A 23,129-nucleotide genomic window follows, 5' to 3' on the forward strand; every position below is an offset into this window, starting at 1 on the left:
ACATTTTATGAAAGGGAAAAGAACAGACATGGACTTCTGTTATAAATAGAAATGGGCGTATTTGTCCCTAAGCTGAGAAATTGAAAATGGGACACAATTTGAGTGTGGACCCCTGCCCTACCCAGAATGCAGGGTAGAGTGGCTGGGAAAAGACGGTGTGCACCTTGTGCAGCATGGTCATGGTGTCCGTTCTTGGAGAGACGTTGTAGAAAGCCAGCGTCCCTGCCTTATGGTCCAGATGAACTCCTATCCTGGAGGAAATGGGAGGAGGTGTTTCGATCTTGGTTCTGTTGTGCTGAAATGTGCAACGGCCGTCGGAGAGGTCCAGACTCCAGGATTTCGGATTGCAACCCAGTCTGCTGTCGGCGTTCCCTCCTTGCCGGGCGATCCCTTTGTAGGACACGCCGACGGCGATCTCGCCACTGCCGCCCCATTCCGCCTCCCAGTAGCAGCGTCCCGAGAGTCCCTCCCTGCCCAGCACCTGCGCCCAGGTGCCGAACCTCTCCGGGTGGTCCGAGTAATGCTGCGGCTCCTGGGTGCCGCTGACCCTCCGGTTCCCCTCGGACAGGCAGAGGTGGGAGTTGGCCGTGTTCGGGTCCAGAGTGACCTCGCAGCAGTCTGTGGATCAAGAGAACCAAAACTGGGCGACGGGGATCGATTGATCTATGGACGTGGCGATTGATTCGTCAAGCCCAATCGGCAAACTGAAGTGGTTACTACTTAATCGAGTCACCATAGCTTGACTAATTTCTTTTTGTCGGTGCTTACGCTGTAAGAAGTCAGCCCTGGTCTTTGGTTCACTTTGTAGCTGATCTGCAGGAGAAACCGAAAGCCGATGAAATCATTAGTCTGCCATATTACACATGGTCCCTCTCTATAAACAGTCCTGATCAGATTTTTGTGGGGCATGATTCACCTATATCAGCCTGTGCAGGAGCACTAGAGGTTGTATCAGCTGGCAGACTCTCTTCATCTTTAACTGCAAGCACAAAGGCCAATATCAGCACGGTTTACAGTATACATTGCTGTTGTAGGACTTTAATGAAGATTATGACTCCATCCACCCTAATGCAAGTTCCAAAACAATAGAGCCAGAACACCCCCATGTTCAAAAAATATTCATCTAAACTGGACACTTTTTGGAAAATGTGTAGTTGTAATCATTTAGAACAATGGAAGACTTACTGAGTTCCGAGATCCTGGACAGTTCTCGGTCACACACATCGTCCACGCGCTCACGCAGGTCCATGAGGGCTTTTCTCAGGATCATTAAGGAGAAGTACGGATGGACATCAACTCGGGGCAGCTCCTCACGCTCAGCAGGACCACACACAGTCTTGCATTTCTACCCAGAGCAAGGCAGGCGGGAAAGAAAACAGCTGAAAGTTGTTCAACTCCAGGAGACTGCGGCCGCCTCGGAGGACGAGGGCTCTAAAAATGTCGGTGCAAGATGACTTTTGCTCTTCTACTAAAAACAAGAATCACCCCAGTCTTCATCACAAAACCCAGATATTTCATCTGCACAGATGTGACCCGTCTCACACCCTCCCGATTACCCCGCAGGGGGGCGTGTGTGGGGCGGCGTCCGTTTACCTGCAGGAAGTGGACGTGGTCGTCGGTGTGCGCCAGCCGCTCCAGCTCGTTCTCCACCCTCCGGAGGTCCTCCACTTGGTCTTCCAGCCGCTGCAGGAGCCCCTCGGCCTGGGCGAGCGCCGCCCGCTCCTCCGCCCGGAGCAGCTCCCGCACGTCGCAGTGCCTCCTCTCCACTGAACGCAGGAGCTTGCCGCAGATCCTCTCGCTGTCCTCCTCCACGGCCTGCACAGAGCGCTGGAGAACACCGGCAGCGTGAGGGCGGAGGACACCGCACGCTGTGACGGAAGGAGACAGAGCCGTCATGGTGGCTGCATGGGAGTTCCAGAGTTCAGATGCCGTGACCCTGTAAAGACCTGTCTAACGTGCACCTGCAGACTGAGAAGAGATGCCGTGACCTCCCGCTGTTGTAGACGTGCGTCCAGCTGAGAGTCGGACGTTTGGAAACCTCGTGCTCACGACGGAAAGAACGGAGGATGTAAAGTGAGGATGCAGACTTTTAAAACCCAGGAGTAGTAGTTTGAATTGTGTGTGTCTGTGAGCGAGAGAGAGTTTTGTACGTGTTGTCAATATGTTGAATGTATTGTGGTTTTTGGAGGGAAGACCAGAGAAACACTTTGTCGTAGTACCTCACTGAGGAACACGAGAAGGTCCTGTTATGTTAGAAGAGCTACCCTGAAGGGCTTTTTTATTAGTTGGCAATGTAATCCAAAGGTTAAACCAACCAGAAAATCCTGCTTCCAGAAATACCCCTGTTGCAGTGACATTTTCACGGGGTCTGATGTGTTTATTAATACACAGCAGTTTGACAAACAGAACTTCAGCTGGTGATATACAGCAGGCCACCTCTCTAAACGTCCCTGTTCAGCTCCAGGTCACTGGTATGCAGTACCTACCTTGACATATTTCATGGTGTTTCTCAGCTCCTTCTCCTTCTCTTTGCTTCTTTGTTTTGATCTCCTCAGGGCCTCCTCCAGTTGCTTCTGTTTGGGGAGTAACATGAATAATACAGTCTGTGTTGCCACAATATTACAACCTTTTCCCCTTTTCAACCTTTCCAGACACACTCAAAGTGGCCCTTGGCCAACCTTAACGTGTTTCACAACTGTCCAACGTCCTTCTTACCATCTGTTTTAGCACGTCTAAAACATGCAAAGCATATTTTATCGAACATGCTCAAATCTGTCAAATCATTTCTGAGCTAAAACTTTCCACTCGGAATCTTAATCAAATGTCTAAAATGGTAGTTGCTGCCAGAACTTGGATAGCAAGTAACACTGCTAGCAAGTCGCACGCAAATTTGCGTCTGCTGTATGTGCATGCCATCCGAGGTGTGAGCTAGTCCCTGGGGCTGTTATCTCGGTGCCCGCGCCTCTACGGTCTTACGTTTGTGCCTGAGCAGGAAGCATTGGTTAAGACAACGCAGTCACGCCCGCCGGCACACCCGCCTTGGTCATCCGATGCCAAATGCTTTGATTTCTGTATCGCGCGGCATGCTTGGTGTGGTTAGTCACTGCTGTGTAAAGCAGTTAAAGCCAGACAGGTGATATGAAATACATTTATTTTTAATTTTTAATTATCGTCGTCAGATTTTTTGAATAACATTTTAACGCCAGCTACCATTTTCAAGCACTTTCGGCATCTCGGAGCTCTTTTCAACCTCCGCCCTCAGCTTCGCGCTGGTTGCGTTGCTACACAAACATGCACGTCAAGCAAGACCTTCCAGCCACCTTACTTGCAGCACGTTCACTGCCATAAGCCCCGACTCCACGATATAAAGCAAAGCCAACATTTTGTCCTACTTAGCATCTTAATCTAAGCAACTTAATCTTTAACTCCAGGGAGACTTTAACTAACATGCGTAAATAAGTCAAATCATAATTGATCTGAGGTTTCCACTGTTGAAAGCACCTTAAGCAATTAAGCACGTTAATCAAAACGTTGTTGTCAGCTCAGGCAAGGTGCACTGTTCTAACGAGGCTCTTTATAAGCTGTTCTGTCCCACCACAGCCTTCCAGTAGCCCAAAGGCGTCTGGTCACCTGCTTCTCGGCTCTCTCCTCCGCGGCGGGGACGGCGTGGTGCCCGCTGTGCCCATCCGCCGCGCACTGGGTGCAGATGAGCTGCTGGTCCGTGCGACAGTACAGCTCCACCGGCTTGCAGTGCAGCCCGCACGCCCTCTTCTGCGCGTGCGGCCGGCCGTGCCCCCGATCTCCGCACGGCTTCGCGGGCGCGTCGGGGCAGGAGGCCGGGCACCTGGCGCACGGCTTGCCGCCTCTCCGTTTCCGCCCGCCACACGCCTCGCAGGCCGGGCGCGGGGACTCCCGGGGTCCCGCCTCTTTCACTCTCTCCACCAGGCCGGCGAGCAGGGTGTTGCGGGCGAGCGTGGGCCGCGGGTTGAAGCAGCGGCGGCACTGGGGGCAGCTGCAGCCCGCGTTCTGCTCCGACTTCCGCCAGTAGCCCTTGATGCAGTCCATGCAGTAGCTGTGACCGCAGGGAATGGTCACCGGGTCCCTCAGCACCTCCAAGCAGACCGGACAGCAGAGCTGCTCCTCGTCCACGGAGATGGTGGCGACAGCTGCCATCTTTCCACGCGCCCCGGGTCTGGCATGCGACGAGGACGGGAGCGATAAGGTAAATGGCAGAGCCAGAGAGAGAGAGAGCGACGGGGACAATAGCAGGCTTATGTACACACTGGGTGTGGGAACAGCTGCACAGGTGAAAAGTGATCCAGGTGGCGGAAAAAAAAAGAAGGGAAAAAAAGCAGACTGCAGCAGCCAATCACAGGCAAGATCAGTAGAAGGACATTTCCCTGCCACAGGCACGGAAGTATCGCAGGTGGACTCGCCAGCTTTGCATGGACAGGAAAACATTGAGAACGGTTCACAAATGCAGCCGTGCTGACTGTATCTAAGATATCTCCACCTGGTTCACAGCTCAAACCTTTTCCTGCTCGTAGAGTTCCTGATTTGACTCGTAAACTCTTTGAGGGAGGACAGGAGGGAGTTGTCCGCCTCGGGCTGGAGTTAGTCGCCATTGGCTGAACACAACCCGTAACACAACCTGGACGAACAGTGGCGTCAGCACCTCCCCCCTCACACTAGAATTTTTTTTGTCATGTTTTTGAGTTTGTCTTCTAGTCTACCCTACCAGAACACAGAGTATATTATTGGCAGTGAAAGTGGAAACTGAAAGTGTCCCGTTTTACGGTGGGTATAAGTGAAACACATTTGAGCTTGAATAACGATTTGGAGACAGCCCAACAAATCCACGGTGGTTATGTTCTTGTCCAGTGTACATGTTGATACAGACTAATGAATAGTCATCACCTTAATACGATGAAGCAGTGTGTTTATAAATTACTGATAGCCTAAGGGCTGAAACATGTATCTTAATTAAAATAAGGCATTAGAAAATACATTTATTCAGTTTTAATCAGTCAGTCATTGTGTTTATAAAATGCACAACGAAGTCACTTGGAAAACCACTTTACTTTTCATAAAATGAAAAATAAGCATTTGGCATTCTAATTGCAATAAAGGACGGCGTTTTGCAAACATACTGACGATTCACGCATATTCTATGAACAAAGATTCATTAATAATTAAAAATCAATTGATGTAAATCTTAAAAGCTTGGTCTGTCAATCTTTAGACGCTTTATGCAATTTACTCAAATGATTAAACAGTTTATAAAGTCTCTTCAATACTGTACATAACTCTTTTAAATTATAAATAAGTGCCTTTGTTATGGTTAGTAGGGCCATGCTGCTGTGTTTACCATACAAGCAGACAGCTGGCATAGACCCAGATCTCCATGACTAGCTCATGAAAATAAATCTTCCTATTATTTTCAATCAATATTTTTCAATAAAATCACACACATCTTCTCTCTCTCTCAGGATGAAATTGATTTTGAAATATTTTTGTTTGATTAAAAAAAAAAACAATGTTCCGTAAATAGCACATACATGTTACTGTGAGTAAAACAGACAAACACCGATTGGTCTGCGGTTAATCCCGGGGTGCGGCTACCGCCGTCTCCTACGCACGTGGATTCTCTGGCGAGAACTTGAAGGTCTTGGAACTAAAAGCAGAGAAGGGAACCGGTTACACATACACATGGCCAGCGAAACATCACAGCAAATGGGTGCAGCACTCATGATAGCTGCTTGTTCATTGAGTCTTAACGGGTTCCGGTGCTCATCAGTGGAGACTTTGGACGGGATTTTTTTTAAAGTTGGATTTATGCGACCGATAATTTTCTTGAATTTCGAAAGTTGACTCATTTCAGCTGTAGTTTCTTGTAGCATGGCAGCGTGACTCACCGCATGAAGAGATGAAAGTGAACCCCGTGATCCCGGGGGACGGCGCTCCAAACGCAGGCGTCTCGCCGAAATGACTTTGAAAAATCGGCGCTGTCAGAAGAGCTATGACAGAAGAAGTAGTTCACATAACCTGCAATAAAACAACTACTCAAGACTCCATAAACTGAAGTCTGGCACTCCTAAAGAGGTTCTTCAAATAAAACGAGGATTTAATGTTTTACCTTGTAAATCCCTTAATTAGAAATCATGTGTTAATACAGAGTGATGAAATATGGTATTTTCATTCAACTCTCACCTGAATTGGGCTCCGAATCTGAATCTACTTTTGGTTTTGTGTTCTGAATAATGGTGACATCATTTACTGTAAACAAGGAGAAAGGTGATCAGCGTATGTAATTACATAACCAAGACATCAATTATTCGATAGAAATCAGTTTTGTTGGTAGTGAGCATTGCGGTTCAAAGCTGTACTACATTTACTGTCTAGGTATGGGATATATTTAATTTTATGTTACTTGTGAACCATATATCAAAACCGCAGCGCCCGGACTTTGAGCCGGTAATATTTCTTCTCACCTTTCTCTGCGATATTCACAAATCCACCTTGGCAGACGTCTTCGAGCAAGGCCTGGAATTCTGACACGGCATTCATCACGCCCCTGAACCCTGGCTCCATCTCAACACCGGGCACGTCCAGAGTCACGGGCGGAGTGCACATAGACCTGTAGTTCTGTACAGCAATAGCTTGCTATTAGTGGTGTTGCAACAAGAGACAATTATGGGGCTCAGAGAAAGGAAAAATATTCTGTATATGCAACATTGTATTTAGTAAACGTTTTGAGATTTGTGTGAGGAAAGGGTTCAAATGCAAAAGATTATCTACTTCTGTCAGAGTCCATGTATAACCAACTTGACTACAATTCCCACTGTTCCTAGCCTAAAACAGCCTATGGTTCTTTAAAATTTCTCTCTCAAATATAGAATTTGTTTTACATAATCATAATAGTTGGCCTTTGCAATACTGATATCACAGTGTGTATAATATGTAAATTTTCCATTGTGCGCTATGAGCATCCCGACCAATCACATACCAGGTGAGTGCTCAGTGGGTGTGTCCGAGTAACGGTATTCACATAACCCAACAAATGCAAAAAATATATATTTTGGTCAGAACAATGCAGCCCATGATCCAACAATCTCACGGGTTAAACTATTATCATCAAAAGGCTTTATTACCATATACAAGTCACAATATTAGTGGGGCAGTCATGGCCTGGCGGTTAGGGAACTGGTCTTGTGACCAGAGGGTCGTGTGTTCGATTCCCAGACAGGCCATGACTGAGGTGCCCTTGAGCAAGGCACCTAACCCCAACTGCTCCCCGGGCGCCTGGGTGGGTGCGTGCGTGATGGCATGGTGGCCGCCATAGTGTACTGCAAACAGAACGTGGTGTGGACCAGCCCAGACAAAATCTTACAGCACCTGTGCCAGCGAAAGGTGTGTGTGTGTGTGTGTGTGTGTGTGTGTGTGTGTGTGTGTGTGTGTGTGTGTGTGTGTGTGTGTGTGTGTGTGTGTGTGTGTGTGTGTGTGTGTGTGTGTGTGTGTGTGTGTGTGTGTGTGTGTGTGTGTGTGTGTGTGTGTGTGTGTGTACACGCGCACAGATGGGTTAAAAGTGGAGGACAAATTTCGATGGGGGGGGGGGGGGGGGGTGTGTAAAAATCACAATTGACAAAATATGACTCATTTCAATAGATATGAGTATTAATGCTGTACTCATCGATGATTCATGGCCTTTAGTCCTGACTTCCTGAGAGGCTGTGATGGTACCTGGAGGAAGGAGATGTGGTCCTCTGTTTGGGCCAGCTGCTCCAGCTCGCCGTCGTGGGCCTTCAGCTCCGCGATGTCCCGTTCCAGCAGCCGGAGGCGCTCCTGGGCCTGGGCCGTGGCCGCCCTCTCCTGGGCCCGGATCAGCTCCTTCACCTCCACACGCCGCCGCTCTATGGCGCACACCAGCTCGGTGAAGATGCGCTCGCTCTCCTCCAGAGCTGCCTGCGTTGAGAGCTGGGGGCGGGGCCAAGTGAGGGGGCGGGGCCAAAGGGAGGGGGGGGTAGGAATGCAGACAGCCTACAGATTAAAGCCTGTTGAATCACAAGTTTCGTTTTGTCTAAATCAGATCACACAAATAGAGGTCATCGGATCACACATATGGGCAGCATGGTGGCTTGGTGGTTAGCACGTTTGCCTCTCAGCACTGGGGTCTTGGGTTCAAGTCCCTATCTGAGTGGAGTTTCCATGTTCTCCCCGTGTCTGCGTGGGTTTCCTCCGGGATCTCCGGTTTCCTCCCACAGTCCAAAAACATGGAGGTTAGGTAAATTGGCCCTCCCTGACAAATTCTCCCTGAGTCTGTGTCTCTCCCCGAGTGTGTGTGTGTGTCTCTTTCTGTTCAATAAAAACAAGTTGTTGTCTGAGTGTGTGTGCATGAATGTGTGTGTGCCCAGTGGTGGATGGTGCTCTGCCACTAGGGTCTGTCCTCTCTCCCCTTCCTGCACCCCATTCAGTCCCCCAGGGGGCTGTGGCCTCTGGTAGAGAGTACGCTGTGCGCAATTGGCTGCCGCTTCTCGCCGGTGTGTGATTGGTTGTCTGTGACGTAGCTGTGTTTACAATTGTAAAGCGCCTTGGGTATCTAGATAAGGCGCTATATAAATTGAAACATTCATTCATTCACAAATACACAGACTTCACTACTGCTCTCTCACTATAATATATAAACTTGAAAAATATTCCAGGTGAATGTGATTCCTCCCCTTAGAAATTCAGAAGAACTTTGTAGGACCTCTATTTGAAACGCCAGTTTCTTTGCTGGAAACATTGTGTACTTTGCTACTTCACAACACTACAATATGTACTCTCTCTCCCTCACACAGACACTGTATATGGGCAGTCATGGCCTGGCGGTTAGGGAACTGGTCTTGTGACCGGAGGGTCGTGGGTTCGATCCCCAGACCTGAGGCCATGACTGAGGTGCCCCTGAGCAAGGACCTTAACCCTCAATTATTTTACCGCATAAAGATGAGGTAAAATGTAAGTCGCTCTGGATAAGGGCGTCTGCCAAATGCCATAAAATGTAAATGTAAAATGTATATATGAGAGAGGTAGTAAAACAGAAAATGCATAATGTCACACGCTGACTGCTGCAGGCCCTTGTGTGATTCAACTTCATCTAACTGAAGATCCCATTTCCCAATCCCCAACCACAGGGTAAAGTGGCACAACTTAAACGAATTGCCTATATAACAGGATGAGCTGTTTTGATCACATGCGCGGAAAGCGTTTAGGAGAACCACTTACGGTCAGAGATCGAGAGGCCTGGTTCAGCTCCTGCACCTTCTTCTCCCTCTCCTGAATTCTCTCCTGGGAGTTCCTCTGCATATCAGCCAGATCTGTCTGTGAACGATTCACACGTCGGATTAAGAGGGGCGCACCATCATTGAATCTACAAAATCAAACTACATTCTGGTATGATGTGCTCAAAAAACGCAGCATCGATTTAATTTAAACTCTTTGACGCTCATACCTTTTTCTCTGTCATCTCCGTGACGGCCAGGACGGTGTCGTGGCCTTTGTGCTCTTCGGTCAAACACAGATAGCAGATGCAGTGCTGATCCGTCCTGCAGAAAACCTCCAGAAGTTTCTCGTGGCGAGGGCACAGGCTCTCCTGCAGCTTGCCGGACGGGGGAACAAGTCGGTGCTTTTGAAAGGCAGGAGACTCGTGGTGGGGCTTGAGGTGTTCCTCGCAGTACGACGCCAGGCACACGAGGCACGACCTGGAGGCTTTGTTTTTCCTCCCCGTGCACACGTCGCATCCAACGTCCCCGGTCTCCGCGTACGTGGGCTCGGAGGGCAGCGCGGCTGCGCCCCCGGTAGAACCGAGCCCGGTCTTCTTCAGCTTGTCCACTACATCTGCAAGCATGGTGTTCCTGCCCAGTACGGGCCTGGGAGCGAAGCTCTGTCTGCACTGGGGGCAGCCATAGATTCCCAAGTAGTCATCCTGGTCCCAGTAACCTTTGATGCAAGCTTTACAGTAACTGTGCCCGCACGGTACCGTAACAGGATCCCTCATGACATCCAGACATATGGAGCAGTTGAACTGATCTTGCTCCAAAAAGACTCCAGCTTGCGCCATTTTGTAAACAAATTTTGGGGGGGCGACTCGAGAGGCAGATAGATCCGAGCTTTGTTTTGCAGGAAGTGTGGTCATGTGATGGTGGGAGTGGTGTAACAAGAACTGAAGGGTGGCGCATCGTCCTGTAGGGGGCAGCAGTGAGCCTTATAAACCCCCATAAACAAGCATATAGAAGGGGCGTCTGTAGTGCAGCCAGCTACCGTGGTACACACGTTTAAAATATATATTACAATGTTTTCTAGGGCTTGTGCGTTTCAATGAGGCGGGTGAGTCCAGTTGAGTACAAAATATGATCATGGATAAAGCACTTTGTTTGCATAGATGATGAAGGGCTTCTCACTTACTATTTTAAAGGATAAACAAGACCTTTCAACACGTCCTGTATTAAATATTGTATGAAACATGTTTGCAATAACTGTTTAATATTTAAAATATTTTATAATGCTTCATACTTTTAAGCAGTTACCGCGTCGTGCTTGTTCTTAAAAAAAAAAGAAATGCGATTATATAACTCCAAGACACATTGAAACTGTCCTTCTGTAGGCAGGGCACTAGATGGCAGTATTAAAACGACGACATGCGCAATAGATGTGGCTGTGCTGTTTTACATTTAAACTGCATACTTGCCTAGTAATTGATATTTAAAGTAGCGGTTCAGTTAAATCACCAATCTTCACACATTATTGGAAAAAAGTATTTTATTTTGAAATACATGCTTAGTTCAAGTTTAACTTTTGTTTTTTTAAGGAACGCATATTAAAACAACTTGTGCATACATTTCAGCGCATGGTTTTATTTAAATAAAATAAATACTTCCTCAGTACAGCATAAATAAGCAAGATTTGGGGTTGAAAATCACAAACAAAACAACCGTCTTTATTCTGTCTAAATGTACTGTTGGTTTTTACTGATAGTTGCTAGGATTTTCACATTACATGAATCTCAACCACAAATATAACGGGCAGTAGTCAGTGCACAACTTTTTAAAAGCTATTTTCAAGTTGAGGATAAAAGTGCTTAGGGATACTTTGAGATACTAAAGGCTCCGAGAAGCCAAGACATGCTGAATGCAAAGTCAACAATGTGCTTAAACATACCACATTTCCTTGTAAGCTAATAATACATTCTCTACAAATGACACTTGGATAGTGCCACAGTTAAAAGTTTTTAGGTTATACAGTACCTAGGTTTCCCCTTTTTCTGACGATTACAATTTCTTACCCTTTGATGTAATTAACACGGACATATATGAGGAAATGTGCTGATAAACATGTGGTTCCAGTGCGAAATTACTTGGTCTTCTCTTCTAACCCACTCTCTGCTCTCAGTGCCTGACTGCTAGCGGAGATGTACTGAAGCCAGTGCTGAAGGTCTTCTGGTACGTCAGGACTTGCCATCTGAAACGAAGGATTCAGATTTCAGTAGGACTCGTGGGCCCGGGACTCGTAAACGAACCTGAGCCCACGTGACCCTTCACGAACTCACCTTCTTCTTGCAGAGGAACTCCAAGATCTTCTCCGGAGTACTGCGAATCACGTTTTGCCTGCACAGCATCACCGCGGAGATGAAGCCGTCCAATTTGGACACGAAGCGATGCTCCACGTAGAACGACTTTTCGTCCCAGGCTACAATGCGGCTGCGCAACTCGAACGCCTCCCATAACGCGAGTGAGCGCCGGTAGCGAATGGTGGACGCTCCTGCGACCACGGTGGCCCTAAGTGCGCGGAAGGCCTTGTACATACTGTTCTGGGTGTAATAGGCGAACCTGGCGAAGTCGCACTCGCGCAGGTAGCGCGAGTTGTTCATGTGGCCCATGTGATCCAGGTCGTGTGGAAGCACTCGGCCGTGGATAACCTGCTCGCCTACTACATCCCGGACCGGTTCCTGGAGCAAAGATCTGATCACTATCCACGTTCCCCTCAGGAAGTACCACACGTCGAAGCTACCAAACACCACCAGCAAGCCCGACACAACCCACAGTATCATCCTTCTGAAATCAGAGATCGTATTACATAGGTTAGGCTAGTGCATTTAACTTGAAGCTAGTCGTACCGTGCGAATTATACTTCATATATGATCTGGCACAATCGAATATTCAGATCTAATGCCCAGGTAAATAACAGTAAATAATAAGAGATTAAATAATTATTGTAAATAAAGCATCTAGTTTGCAAGGCGAAGTAGTCAAAGTGTTCGCATTAGAAAATGAATGAGAGTTCGTCAAGTCATAGTATCGATGTTTATGGTAGCCAGTCACCCACATCCAAACATTAATTCATACTAAACGGTTTGAGTGACCACAGTTACATGGTGGCAACGCAAGAGCGCCGACTAGCATCTCAGTTAACCGGGCAAAGCGGACGTATACAAGAGCTACAGCTGTAAACTGTGCGAAACCAAAACGTCCGACACCATTACGTAGCCGATATGTCTCAACGTTGTTAAAAAGCTATGATCTTGAAATGCATTTTAAATACTCACGCTATAAAAGCCGGTCGCGGAAAGGACACACTTCCGTGTTAGTTTGGATTGGTATCGAGAGCACCCATGTGGGTGATGGCGTCAGAGGGCCTCCTACCTGTCATCGCGCTCATATCGCATTTTTTTGTCGTCGTTTCTTATGCACTGCAGTATAGTGTTTAATAACGACATTTCAAACGTCTTGAGCATATAAAACAAATGTAAATTAATTATGCAACAAATGCCAAATAAACATTAAATATACCCCCACAATTAAATTAGCCAGACTGCAGGACAGGTAACATTGCAAAGTTTATGAAATCAACATGGTCATATGTGGAACGTCTTACAGCACACGGAATCTCCTGATACAATTAAACCACATTCAAACATCCAGTTCTTGTGTCCATGGGAGTTTGTCAGGCAAACACGTAGCTAATGGCCCACGCAGTGGGCACAAGTTGATACTCAATCGCTCTTATCCCGTCCACCCTCGGCTTTAAGAGCATCACTGCTTGCAGCTATAAACTTGATCCAGTGTTGCAGGTCTTCAGGAAACTCAGGAACTTCAACCTGAAATGAAAAAAAAAATAAATAAATAAAAAAGGGTCAGCATGAAGGCAAAGACTCATACTGCCTTATAGATACTGAGAAATACTTCATCTGGTAACAGTTGTCCATATGGAACACACACACACAGCTTTGTTATTGGTTCAGTTTGTGCATGCATACTCCGGTTGTCTCAGATGTACACTTTACTGGAAGAATGGTTGCCTTTTCTTGGTAAACTTAGCAGTCAGGTGGTACTGGTTCAACCCACCTTTCTCTGGCACAGGTGTTGTAAGATTTTGTCTGGGCTGGTCCGCACCACGTTCTGTTTGCAGTACACTATGGCGGCCACCATGCCATCCTTGCAGGACACGAACCTCTGCTCGAGGTAAAACGACTTCTCGTCCCATGTGACGATCCGAGTGCGCAGTTCGAACCCCTCACCCACGCGCAGGGGCCTCCTGTATCGGACCGTGGTGGCCCCTACGACGATGTTGGCCCCCAGGGTCCTGACGGTCTTCAGCACCCCGTTGCGGGCGTACAGCGAGAGGCGGGAGAAGTCGCACTCGCGCAGGTAGCGAGCGTTGTTCATGTGGCAAAGGTCGACGTCGCGGAGCAGAACCCGGCCATTCACCTTCTGCTCGCCAGTCACGTCGTACACAGGTGGGAGGAGCCAGGCTCGGAAAATGACGAACGCGGCCCGCAGGAAGTACCACACGTCTACGCTGCCAAACAGCGCCAGAACAACAACAAAAGCCCCCAGTAATATTTGCTCCCTAGGACACAACGAAACAGGACACCAGAACTTAAGACAATGCCAAGAGTCTTAAAAATAAACAAACACGTCAGAAAAGTTAGAGCAAATAACTGAACTGCAATTACACTGAAATCAAAATGTTAGAAACAAAAGTACTTTCTCATTAAATTATTTAAGTGTAGTGCTGAACAGCCAGAAGGCAATAATAAAAGGAACATTTCAGCAAGGTTGAAGAGTAAATCCAGACAAGGTGATCAAATTTTTAACAGGACCTGTAGTTGGACAGTTTCCAAACTGAAGATTCCAACGAAAACCTCATTTATAAAGTGTGACATCAGTGGACAGGTGCACCCATGTTAATGCTGATAACCAGTTAAATCAAACTGGTTGCAGAAGAAGCAGAGAACCACAGGAAGGACTAGTTCAGCTAGTATATGGAAGACATTTTTACCACTAGGGGGAAAAATAGATAATTTGCTCAAGTGATTCTTTTTAATACTGTTCTCTCAAAAGGGCTTCATGTAATACCCTTTCAGCCAACCTGATAACAGGAATACTGAACATGCCTCACTGCTGCAGGGAAAGGCAGAGATGGTGACACCATTCTCAAACCAGTGTTCGCAGCATGTAGGCCTTTCCAATACCCAGGCCCAGTCCATTTTATGACTCCGAATTTATGGAAATAGACACACTTGCAGAACTGGGCTCCTATTATGCATAGATACCTTTTGACAACACGTCTTGATCAATGCAAAAGACTGAAGATTAATGTAGAACTGAAAAGTTGGGCCACAAACTTTCCCCATTTCTGAAGAAATGTGGCTAATCTGTTCAGAGCTGTTTAACTGCATAAGCTGAAAACTGTCCTAATTAGTTCTTATTTCAATGGCAGACGCTAGCCTCTGGGAAACCGTGTTAGCAGTGCAGCAGAAACCCGTAAGCCAGCTGCTACGGAGTGAAAAACGTCTTTGAAAGAGATTCATTCATTTTAATGGTTTTCAGTAGGCGGACACTTAATGAGAGAATTCGACATTAACAGGTTTATGCGTTAGACGTAGCCTACCCTTAAGCAGGAGCAGTTTGGGGAGTATGTATTCATTTTCACACACGTATAAAGGAATTCTTTACAAACGAAGGTTACAGAATTGACCTGTGTGGTAGGCTATGTAATGCAAACTTCTCCACAACTGCAAAAAGGAAAAAAATGCTATTAACGCCAAAATATTAAATTATTTCCTCCGATAGCCTACTTGTAATATCTTCTTTAAATTGCATTTTACATGGGCCACTGCTTTCACAGAAACGTGTTTTACCTGTTAAGCAAGTACATTACCTCAGAAAATAAACATCTAAAACAAAAGTAAATTTCATTTTGTGTGCGCTAGTTATGGCCATAAACCTCAACTCCCGTAATTAATATTTAAGTGATCAAAACTGCAACGGAGTCTTTAGAAATCAGCTTATTTTTAACAAGTAAGCTTTGTGGCATATAACTGGAAAGAAACTTCAGAGGAAAAGCTCAGCAATAGTGATATAAGCATGAGCTAAATTCGACAGTCAGACCCGGCAGCCATAAGCGCATGCAAGCAGAAATGAGTCCTAACTCCCTTAGCGACTTCTGCAGCTCGAGAACCTGCCTATTCGCTTAGGGGTATGTAAATGCGGGGGAAAATTTAAAGGTCGGAACAGTTGTCCTTAGAAAGCTGAACTTACATTGTTGAACTTTCCAGCCGAGTTTCTCTGTAACTTAGGGTAGGTACCCCCTGACACGACAGCCCTCGACAACTGAACTTCTGTCGCTCGCTCGTTCACTCACGCCCATGACGTGGCTGCAAACGTAACGCGCGCAACGACCGTTCATTGGTTTAGACACTCATAAAATCAAGGGCCGCTCTCAAAACCGGTGGAAACACTCAACTATAACAAACCGACAAATTGGCACCAAGTCAGATACGTATAAAGCAGAAAGCCTCTCCTACATGTCTACCAAAAACATGGGCCTTCAATAGCACTTTATGTGTATGGGCATATTCTGAATTCATTTTCTAGATTCTGTAATTATAGTATATTTCAAGGTATTTCTTAAACTCTACTAGGAAGGGTGAATATATACTCTAAGCTATATCCCTCCAATACACACCAGTACAGGAACACTGCAAGTTGTCATGTCTCATGAAACATTATGACCTTGAGTCTGTCAGAATAGTGCATTTAAGTGCTGGCAAAATGTTTTCAGGAGCCAAACCTTGTCCTCCAAGATGTACTGAATGTCACTGTGAATGATGTATTATGGAGGAGGCTGAATTCGATTCTCTCATTATAGTGAGGGATGTGCAGCTTGTGTTCACATAAAGGCGTCGGCACGGTGCGACGCGCACTCGCGTGAAAAACGATTACAGCGGGCGAGAATCGCACGTTAGCCCACGTGTCTCTCAAATGCACCGCCAACTAATTACCTTCAGCTAATGGGTGGTAGGTTTTATTTCAGGAACGGGCACAAATTATAGCCATATCTCATACACTGTATGAGCAGAGGTATATAGACACCCCCCCACCCACTCACCCCCTCCCTTCAGATACACACATTGCTAACAGTTGTATAACATTAAGCACATAACCATGCAATCTCCATAGAGAAACAATACAATGGCAGGAGCATGATTATACGAAAGAGCTCATTGACTTTATATGTGGTGCTGTTATCGGGTGCCCCTTCACCACCAGGAAGATCATGAAATACATGACCTGCTCCTTCTGACCAGGTCAACTGTGAGTGCCATTTTTGTGAAATATTGTCTACAATGCGAGCACAATTATTAGGAAAGTCATTGTTATGAGCTGATCATTATTCTGCATATTTCATCCAACTTTTAACCATATGAACCTGAATGGTACCTAGGTATGATTATTTTCAGGTAGACTTTTATTGTGTAATGGGGTAGGGGTGATTAAAATGATAACCTATATAAAGTATGCATAACTCTTATATCTCTTTCTTTATCTCAGGAAAATAAAAAAAGAGGGAGATTTAACTGAGATTGAAAAGTTAAAACTTCTAATTAAAGGGACTCAGCACTGCAGATTGCAAAACTATTGAGGTGTGACCAGACGGGACAAACAAATGCTTTGTTATGAATACTCAACAGGATCACAAAGAAACACATGGTGAAAAAAAAGGTGAAAGTTGACTGCATAAGAGTTAAGAACAAAAAAACGTGAGGTCTCCAGGGACCTGTTGGCCTTCAGTGCCACTGTATTTCAGAACAGCAACCTTCCAGACAAGTCCAGAAGTGTCGGTGTTCAGAGACGTAGCTACGGTACAGGAGGCTGAAACACGACCGAAGTGTTAGAACTGGGCCAAGAAATACTGGAAGACCAATTTTACAAACAGATAAAGTGAGATCGCTTCTAGATGGTCCAGATGTGTGGCCCCTGGGGTGACTCAACCACAGGTACAGAATACGAGTTCAGACAGCTCATGGGAGGAGATACAGTCGTGGACTAGTCAGTGATGATTCTAGACTCTGTTGTGGCCCTAGGCAAAAATTCACAGGGCACCCTTAGGGAATTCAGGTCTCAAAAAGTCATTGCAAACTTTGCACATCACCACTGCTGTAGTTTATAAACCCTCAGGCACTTCCTCTTCTGGCCTTGGGACGCAAGCAGTGACTTGCTTTGCCCCCAAAAATTGCTTGCTTTGCCTGCAATGCCTATGGGACTAGTATCATTAATGAAAAGCAAATTTGGGCAAATCCGCCAGATTCTTCAAGCACTGGTAGAGGAAGAAGTCAGCAGCATTCAAGAAGGTCATGATCTTTATGAAGGACCACGGCTCATCCAGTACCTCAGGGTGCACCACTGTGTGGGAAGGCAGCAATGGTGTCAGAGGTGACAAACCAATGACCCGTTCCTCTCCCGACTTAAATCCTAATAAGAACTTCTGCGCCTTTCTCAAGCATGAGATTTGCAGTGAGGGAAGACTCTTCACCTTTTTGAACAGCCTTTGGGAGGTGATGGTTGCTGCTAAAATGAGCTAAAATAGATTGTGTACAGATCAAAAAATGGTTAAACAGTTATTGAATACAATAATCATAATTTTACATATCTCATATTTTTATTTGTTAAATGTTTTATTTTGATGAGAAAACCATTTAGGATCAACTAAGACTGCTGTGTTTATCTGATCTGAGAACTGCTTTTTGCCTATTAACTGTTCAGTAACAAAGAGACCACACAAGATTGCAGAGCAGGTCAGAAGCACGTAACTGCATTTCACCTATCCTGTGACCACAGAGTTTCTCTTGGTGAGCAGCTGCATGCAAGCCTAAGATTATGTGTTGCACGGTGTCAGCTGTGTCAGCTGGCGTGATGTAAACCGTGCTGCCACTGGTCTCTGGAGCAGTGGAGACATCTTTGAAGTGATTGAACTACTCTTGACTATCTGGCTGTCTGATGAACGAGTCTGGGATTGGCAAGAACTCTGCCCATCAGAATGCAGAGTGCCGACCGTGCGTCAGCTGTAGAGGGATTAATGGTCTGTCTGGTTTTCGGGGTTTGGTTTAGATCCTTTAGTTCCAGTGAAAGGTAATGTTAATGTCATGGCATACAAAAAATCATTGCAGACAGTTATGACTCCGACTGTGTGGCAACGGTTTGGGGAAGTTCTTTCCTATTCCAGTACGACTGTTCCCCTGTGCACAAAATCAGGTCCATAAAGATGTGGTTTGATGAGTGGAGGAACCTGAGTGGTCTGCACAGAGCTCTGACCTCAACTCCACAGAACACCACTGGGATTAACAGGAACGCCTTCTCATCCATCAGTAGAGCTTCACCTCACAAATGCACTCTGTGAATAGGCACAAATTTCTAAGTGTCTAGAGAGGCGGAGGCTGTTGTAGCTGCCAAGAGATCCATGGTTTTAGGACGGGACGTATACTAAGCGTGGTACAGTGATCAGATGTCCACATGCTTTGGCTTTCGGCCATCTAAAGTATGTTCTAGGTGTGACTTTTATAGGAGTTCACAACTGCTAACTCTGATTTTCTGCTTTTAAACTCGGGCAGAAATGTGCTTGAAAAGTAGCCGTTCATCAAGATAATGGAAGCGTATCGATTGTGGCGCAATGAGCCTCTGAAATAGTAATGAAGCAATTGAGAAATCACAGATTGAAAACTATAAAGAGATTCGAAGGGTCCTGAGGCGAGGTTGATGGGGGGGGGGGGGGGGATGATGGTGGTGCTGGGGGAGCATATTTTCCCCCAATATTTTCTCTCCTTGCATTAAAACAAATAAAAATAATGGATATTGTTTACATAATTGTTTTCTGTGCTCAGCACGTTCTGACATTTCATAGAGCATAAGACTATCAAAGTGTGAAACCATATAAGTGCCCCAAAGCGAGACTTCAACCCTTAGTTTTTAAACAGGGTTTGTTTCAGCAGTCAGGGATGGCTATATTAAAAGCTTGACTGCCCGGTCCTGTGTTCTATGAGCTGTTTTGCCTGGGTCTGTGTTCTGAGTTGTTTTGTCTGGGTCTGTGTTCTATGAGCTGTTTTGTCTGGGTCTGTGTCCTGAGCTGTTTTGTCTGGGTCTGTGTCGTATGAGCTGTTTTGTCTGGGTCTGTGTCCTGAGCTGTTTTGTCTGGGTTTGTGTCCTATGAGCTGTTTTGTCTGGGTCTGTGCCTTGAGCTGTTTTGTCTGGGTCGGTGTTCTATGAGCTGTTTTGTCTGGGTCTGTGTCCTGAGCTGTTTTGTCTGGGATTGTGTCCTATGAGCTGTTTTGTCTGGGTCTGTGTTTTGAGCTGTTTTGTCTGGGTCTGTGTCCTGAGCTGTTTTGTCTGGGTCTGTGTCCTGAGCTGTTTTGTCTGGGTTTGTGTCCTATGAGCTGTTTTGTCTGGGTCTGTGTCCTGAGCTGTTTTGTCTGGGATTGTGTCCTATGAGCTGTTTTGTCTGGGTCTGTGTTTTGAGCTGTTTTGTCTGGGTCTGTGTTTTGAGCTGTTTTGTCTGGGTCTGTGTTTTGAGCTGTTTTGTCTGGGATTGTGTCCTATGAGCTGTTTTGTCTGGGTCTTTGCCTTGAGCTGTTTTGTCTGGGTCTGTGTTTTGAGCTGTTTTGTCTGGGTCTGTGTTTTGAGCTGTTTTGTCTGGGTCTGTGTTTTGAGCTGTTTTGTCTGGGTCTATTTGTGTTCCTCCAAAATGCAGCAGAACATTTGAGCTTTTTGCTCCTAATGTTCACCACCTAAGATCCGTGGTGCTAACAATGTTCCTAACGTCCACACAAGCAAAGTAGTGAAGTAAATTACATTTCTATCACCATTTCCAAAAACCGTTTGTTTTTCATAATTCCTCATCTTCATACATCAGTGACATTAACAAAAAATAGATATGGGAATATATTTATATTACATTTACACAAAGGCCCCAAATCCATGTTTTTATGAGATAAAATAGCTACTTTACAGAACTTTTTCTCATTCAACTGCTGATAGATTGATTACATATTTAAGTATAAGACCAAGCAGACGTATACACACCCATAAAAACCGCAGTATGCTCTATCATGATGGCAGCTATTTGTGTTGCTGTCAGCTTGAAGTCACTGAGCACCTGGCACTGACAGACAGGCCCCCGTTCTTTCACTTGCTTGTGTCTACGTGTGCACTTTAGTTCTCTTCGCGGCCTAAACCACCAAACCACTAAGAGGAAGCACATAATCCTCTTCTACTTCGGTAGATGTTCAAACCCCAGTCTAGACTGCAACCATTACTGCTTTGTTATTCAAGTATGATCGCAACAACCAAAACAATTCTGCCTAAAGAAAACAGGCACATGCACATTAAATTCTCTCTCTCTCTCTCACCTCCCCCCCCTTACACTCATACACATGCATCATTTATTGTTCAACACCCCAAACAGTCATATTTTCCCTCTAGGCTTCCTTGGGCGTTGGTATCGTTGTGGTGCTGGTATCTCTGTGGTGCTGGTATCACTGTGATCTTGGTATCTCTGTGGTGCTGGTATCACTGTGATCTTGGTATATCTGTGGTGCTGGTATCTCTGTGATCTTGGTATATCTGTGGTGCTGGTATCTCTGTGATCTTGGTATATCTGTGGTGCTGGGTATCTCTGTGATCTTGGTATATCTGTGGTGCTGGTATGTCTGTGGTGTTGATATCTCTGTGGTGCTGGTATGTCTGTGATGTTGATATCTCTGTGGTGCTGGTATGTCTGTGATGTTGATATCTCTGTGGTGCTGGTATGTCTGTGATGTTGATATCTCTGTGGTGCTGGTATGTCTGTGATGTTGATATCTCTGTGTTGCTGGTAAATGTGGTGCTGGTATCTCTGTGGTGTGAGAGGAACAGAAGGGACTTTGTGATCACGTGCGTGCATGTGCGTGCGTGCGTGTGTGTACTGTGCACTGCGTGCCGTGTTGGGAGATCAACCGAGTCCCAGAGCCCCCGGCTCTCCCATCCCCCCTGATGTTAATTACACTGATCTGGGTCGACATGGATCAACACAGCCCTGAGACTTCATCACAAATGCATGCGCACACCACATGCACATGACACACATACACACACACACATGCCATGTGCATGTACTGTACATAAGTAGACTTTTAAAAGCACAAGCTTATTGAACACACACACACATACGCACAGCGTCTTAACATCTGCCATATCTAGAAACCACATTCAAAAGCTTCACATATGGGTCAGCTCCTCTTACGGAGTGTCAGGCTTCACTCACTACCCTCTGCTTGCTTTTCAAACCTAATGTGACCCAAATATAAACAATACCATAGCTAGAGAACAGAGCCCACGGCCATCAGAGCAGAACCCAAATGTAAGCTTCCCATTTCTTGCTAAACGTGGCAAAAGCTGAGAATGGAAAGGAGAAAAAGAAAGATTTTTTTTGCCAGTTCTTTTCCATTCACCATGCTGTAATCTACGTCCAAGATTACATCACCACGGATACTTGCCCTTTGTTGACGCTGCAGACGAGCCAATAGGAATGAACGGAATCTCAAAATATTCAGCGTTCATTTGTGTCCAGCCAATATAAATGAACACAAAAGATGCTCGTTCAGCACTGAGCATGTTTTACTGTGTACCGCCTTCTCAAAACAATTCCCTCTGTTCTAAGACCTTCAACTACCCTCATTGATTACAAGCTCTGCTCAGCTCCTGTTTTGTGTCCTGATAGCTGAAAGGGAGTCAACAAAGGCCTGGAGTTAATTTGCCCTCTTGCCCTTTGTGTGTGTGTGTGTGTGTGTGGGATCCTTTTCAGTGTGTTTTTTCAGCATCTGCCTATATTAGCAGCACAGATGTTCTCAATATAAGCAGCACTACAGTCTTTCGGGCCGAAGAATGTTTGATTGACCTCTGCTGTAAAACAGGATTTGTCCAAAAAGCAGTGGTCACATGACTCATCATGCTCTGAGCGCATGCAACATTGAAACCCTTCCGTGTGCAACATGCACATACATGTACACACAGAGATGGGAAAGGATACAGGTTTGCCAAAGATCTCATCTGATTTTGACACTAAGCTTTCGAATGAACTGTCATACCGTGTATGTGTCTGACAGTGTATCCATGACGACACAATAGCGCTATCTTACCTGACAATCAATAGGACTCACTCATGAGTGCAGTGTATTAATATGGGACAGTTACCCTCAGTCATTTTGTTTTCCACCACTAGAAGTGAATGGTACGGTGTACCAGTGTTCTACAATTAATCTATGAATATGTATGTCTCAGCTATATAATATTGACTGTGATATTATGCATTATAATTGGCTCCAGCATTATTGTCACCCGATATGACCAGTAACATGCTTGAGTAGCAGCAGTGTTAAAATGAACTGCTTATTACTGATCTGAAAACAACTAATTCAACAAAGACACAAATAAAATCACTTCACACTTTTGTGGCCATTGCATTATGGGTGGACAATTTATTATTGCAGAATGCTCCCATCGGAAATATATAACATCACAAAAGGAAATGTTTTGTTAGCTGTATTACTATGCAGGTTGGATACATTGCATGGTGTTTACCATAATTTAGCAAGTCTCACCTTTTTCACGAATTATTGTTTTCCCAGTTGAAATGCATTTTCAAACGAAATGCCTCAATCAGGGTCGTGTCGCTGTCCGTGGTTCTGAAAGTGTGTGCGTTAAGTACCGACTTCTCACTTTTATCACTCAGTAAGTATTTCTGAGCATAATTCACGAAAAAAAAACTCACCATTGTCGAGATTA

At 45.6% G+C, this 23,129-nt stretch overlaps 3 protein-coding genes across 3 annotated transcripts; all 3 read right to left on the minus strand.

Annotated features, from left to right (window-relative positions):
* Positions 1–40: 40 nt before the first annotated feature.
* On the minus strand, positions 41–10,193 carry LOC143483351 (uncharacterized). Its single transcript, XM_076982193.1, has 14 exons — positions 9,488–10,193; positions 9,262–9,357; positions 7,741–7,974; positions 6,492–6,645; positions 6,211–6,276; positions 5,916–6,045; positions 5,635–5,674; positions 3,631–4,332; positions 2,487–2,573; positions 1,594–1,827; positions 1,186–1,345; positions 917–979; positions 769–813; positions 41–618 (listed from the first exon to the last, which is right to left on the minus strand). The coding sequence occupies exons 1-14, from the start codon at positions 10,169–10,171 to the stop codon at positions 68–70; spliced, it is 3,246 nt and encodes a 1,081-aa protein (XP_076838308.1). The 5' UTR covers positions 10,172–10,193; the 3' UTR covers positions 41–67.
* A 680-nt stretch (positions 10,194–10,873) lies between these two features.
* LOC143483171 (protein THEM6) lies at positions 10,874–12,695 on the minus strand. The gene is made up of 3 exons (XM_076981965.1): positions 12,578–12,695; positions 11,582–12,086; positions 10,874–11,493 (listed from the first exon to the last, which is right to left on the minus strand). Exons 2-3 carry the CDS (start codon positions 12,080–12,082, stop codon positions 11,386–11,388), a joined length of 609 nt encoding a protein of 202 aa, XP_076838080.1. The 5' UTR covers positions 12,083–12,086; positions 12,578–12,695; the 3' UTR covers positions 10,874–11,385.
* A 160-nt stretch (positions 12,696–12,855) lies between these two features.
* Positions 12,856–15,730, minus strand: them6 (thioesterase superfamily member 6). Its single transcript, XM_076981964.1, has 3 exons — positions 15,576–15,730; positions 13,377–13,881; positions 12,856–13,129 (listed from the first exon to the last, which is right to left on the minus strand). Coding segments are annotated over exons 1-3 (612 nt in total). The 5' UTR covers positions 15,578–15,730; the 3' UTR covers positions 12,856–13,024.
* Between the last annotated feature and the right edge of the window lie 7,399 nt (positions 15,731–23,129).

Source organism: Brachyhypopomus gauderio, chromosome 19 (genome assembly GCF_052324685.1).
Source record: "Brachyhypopomus gauderio isolate BG-103 chromosome 19, BGAUD_0.2, whole genome shotgun sequence".
NCBI lineage: Eukaryota > Metazoa > Chordata > Actinopteri > Gymnotiformes > Hypopomidae > Brachyhypopomus > Brachyhypopomus gauderio.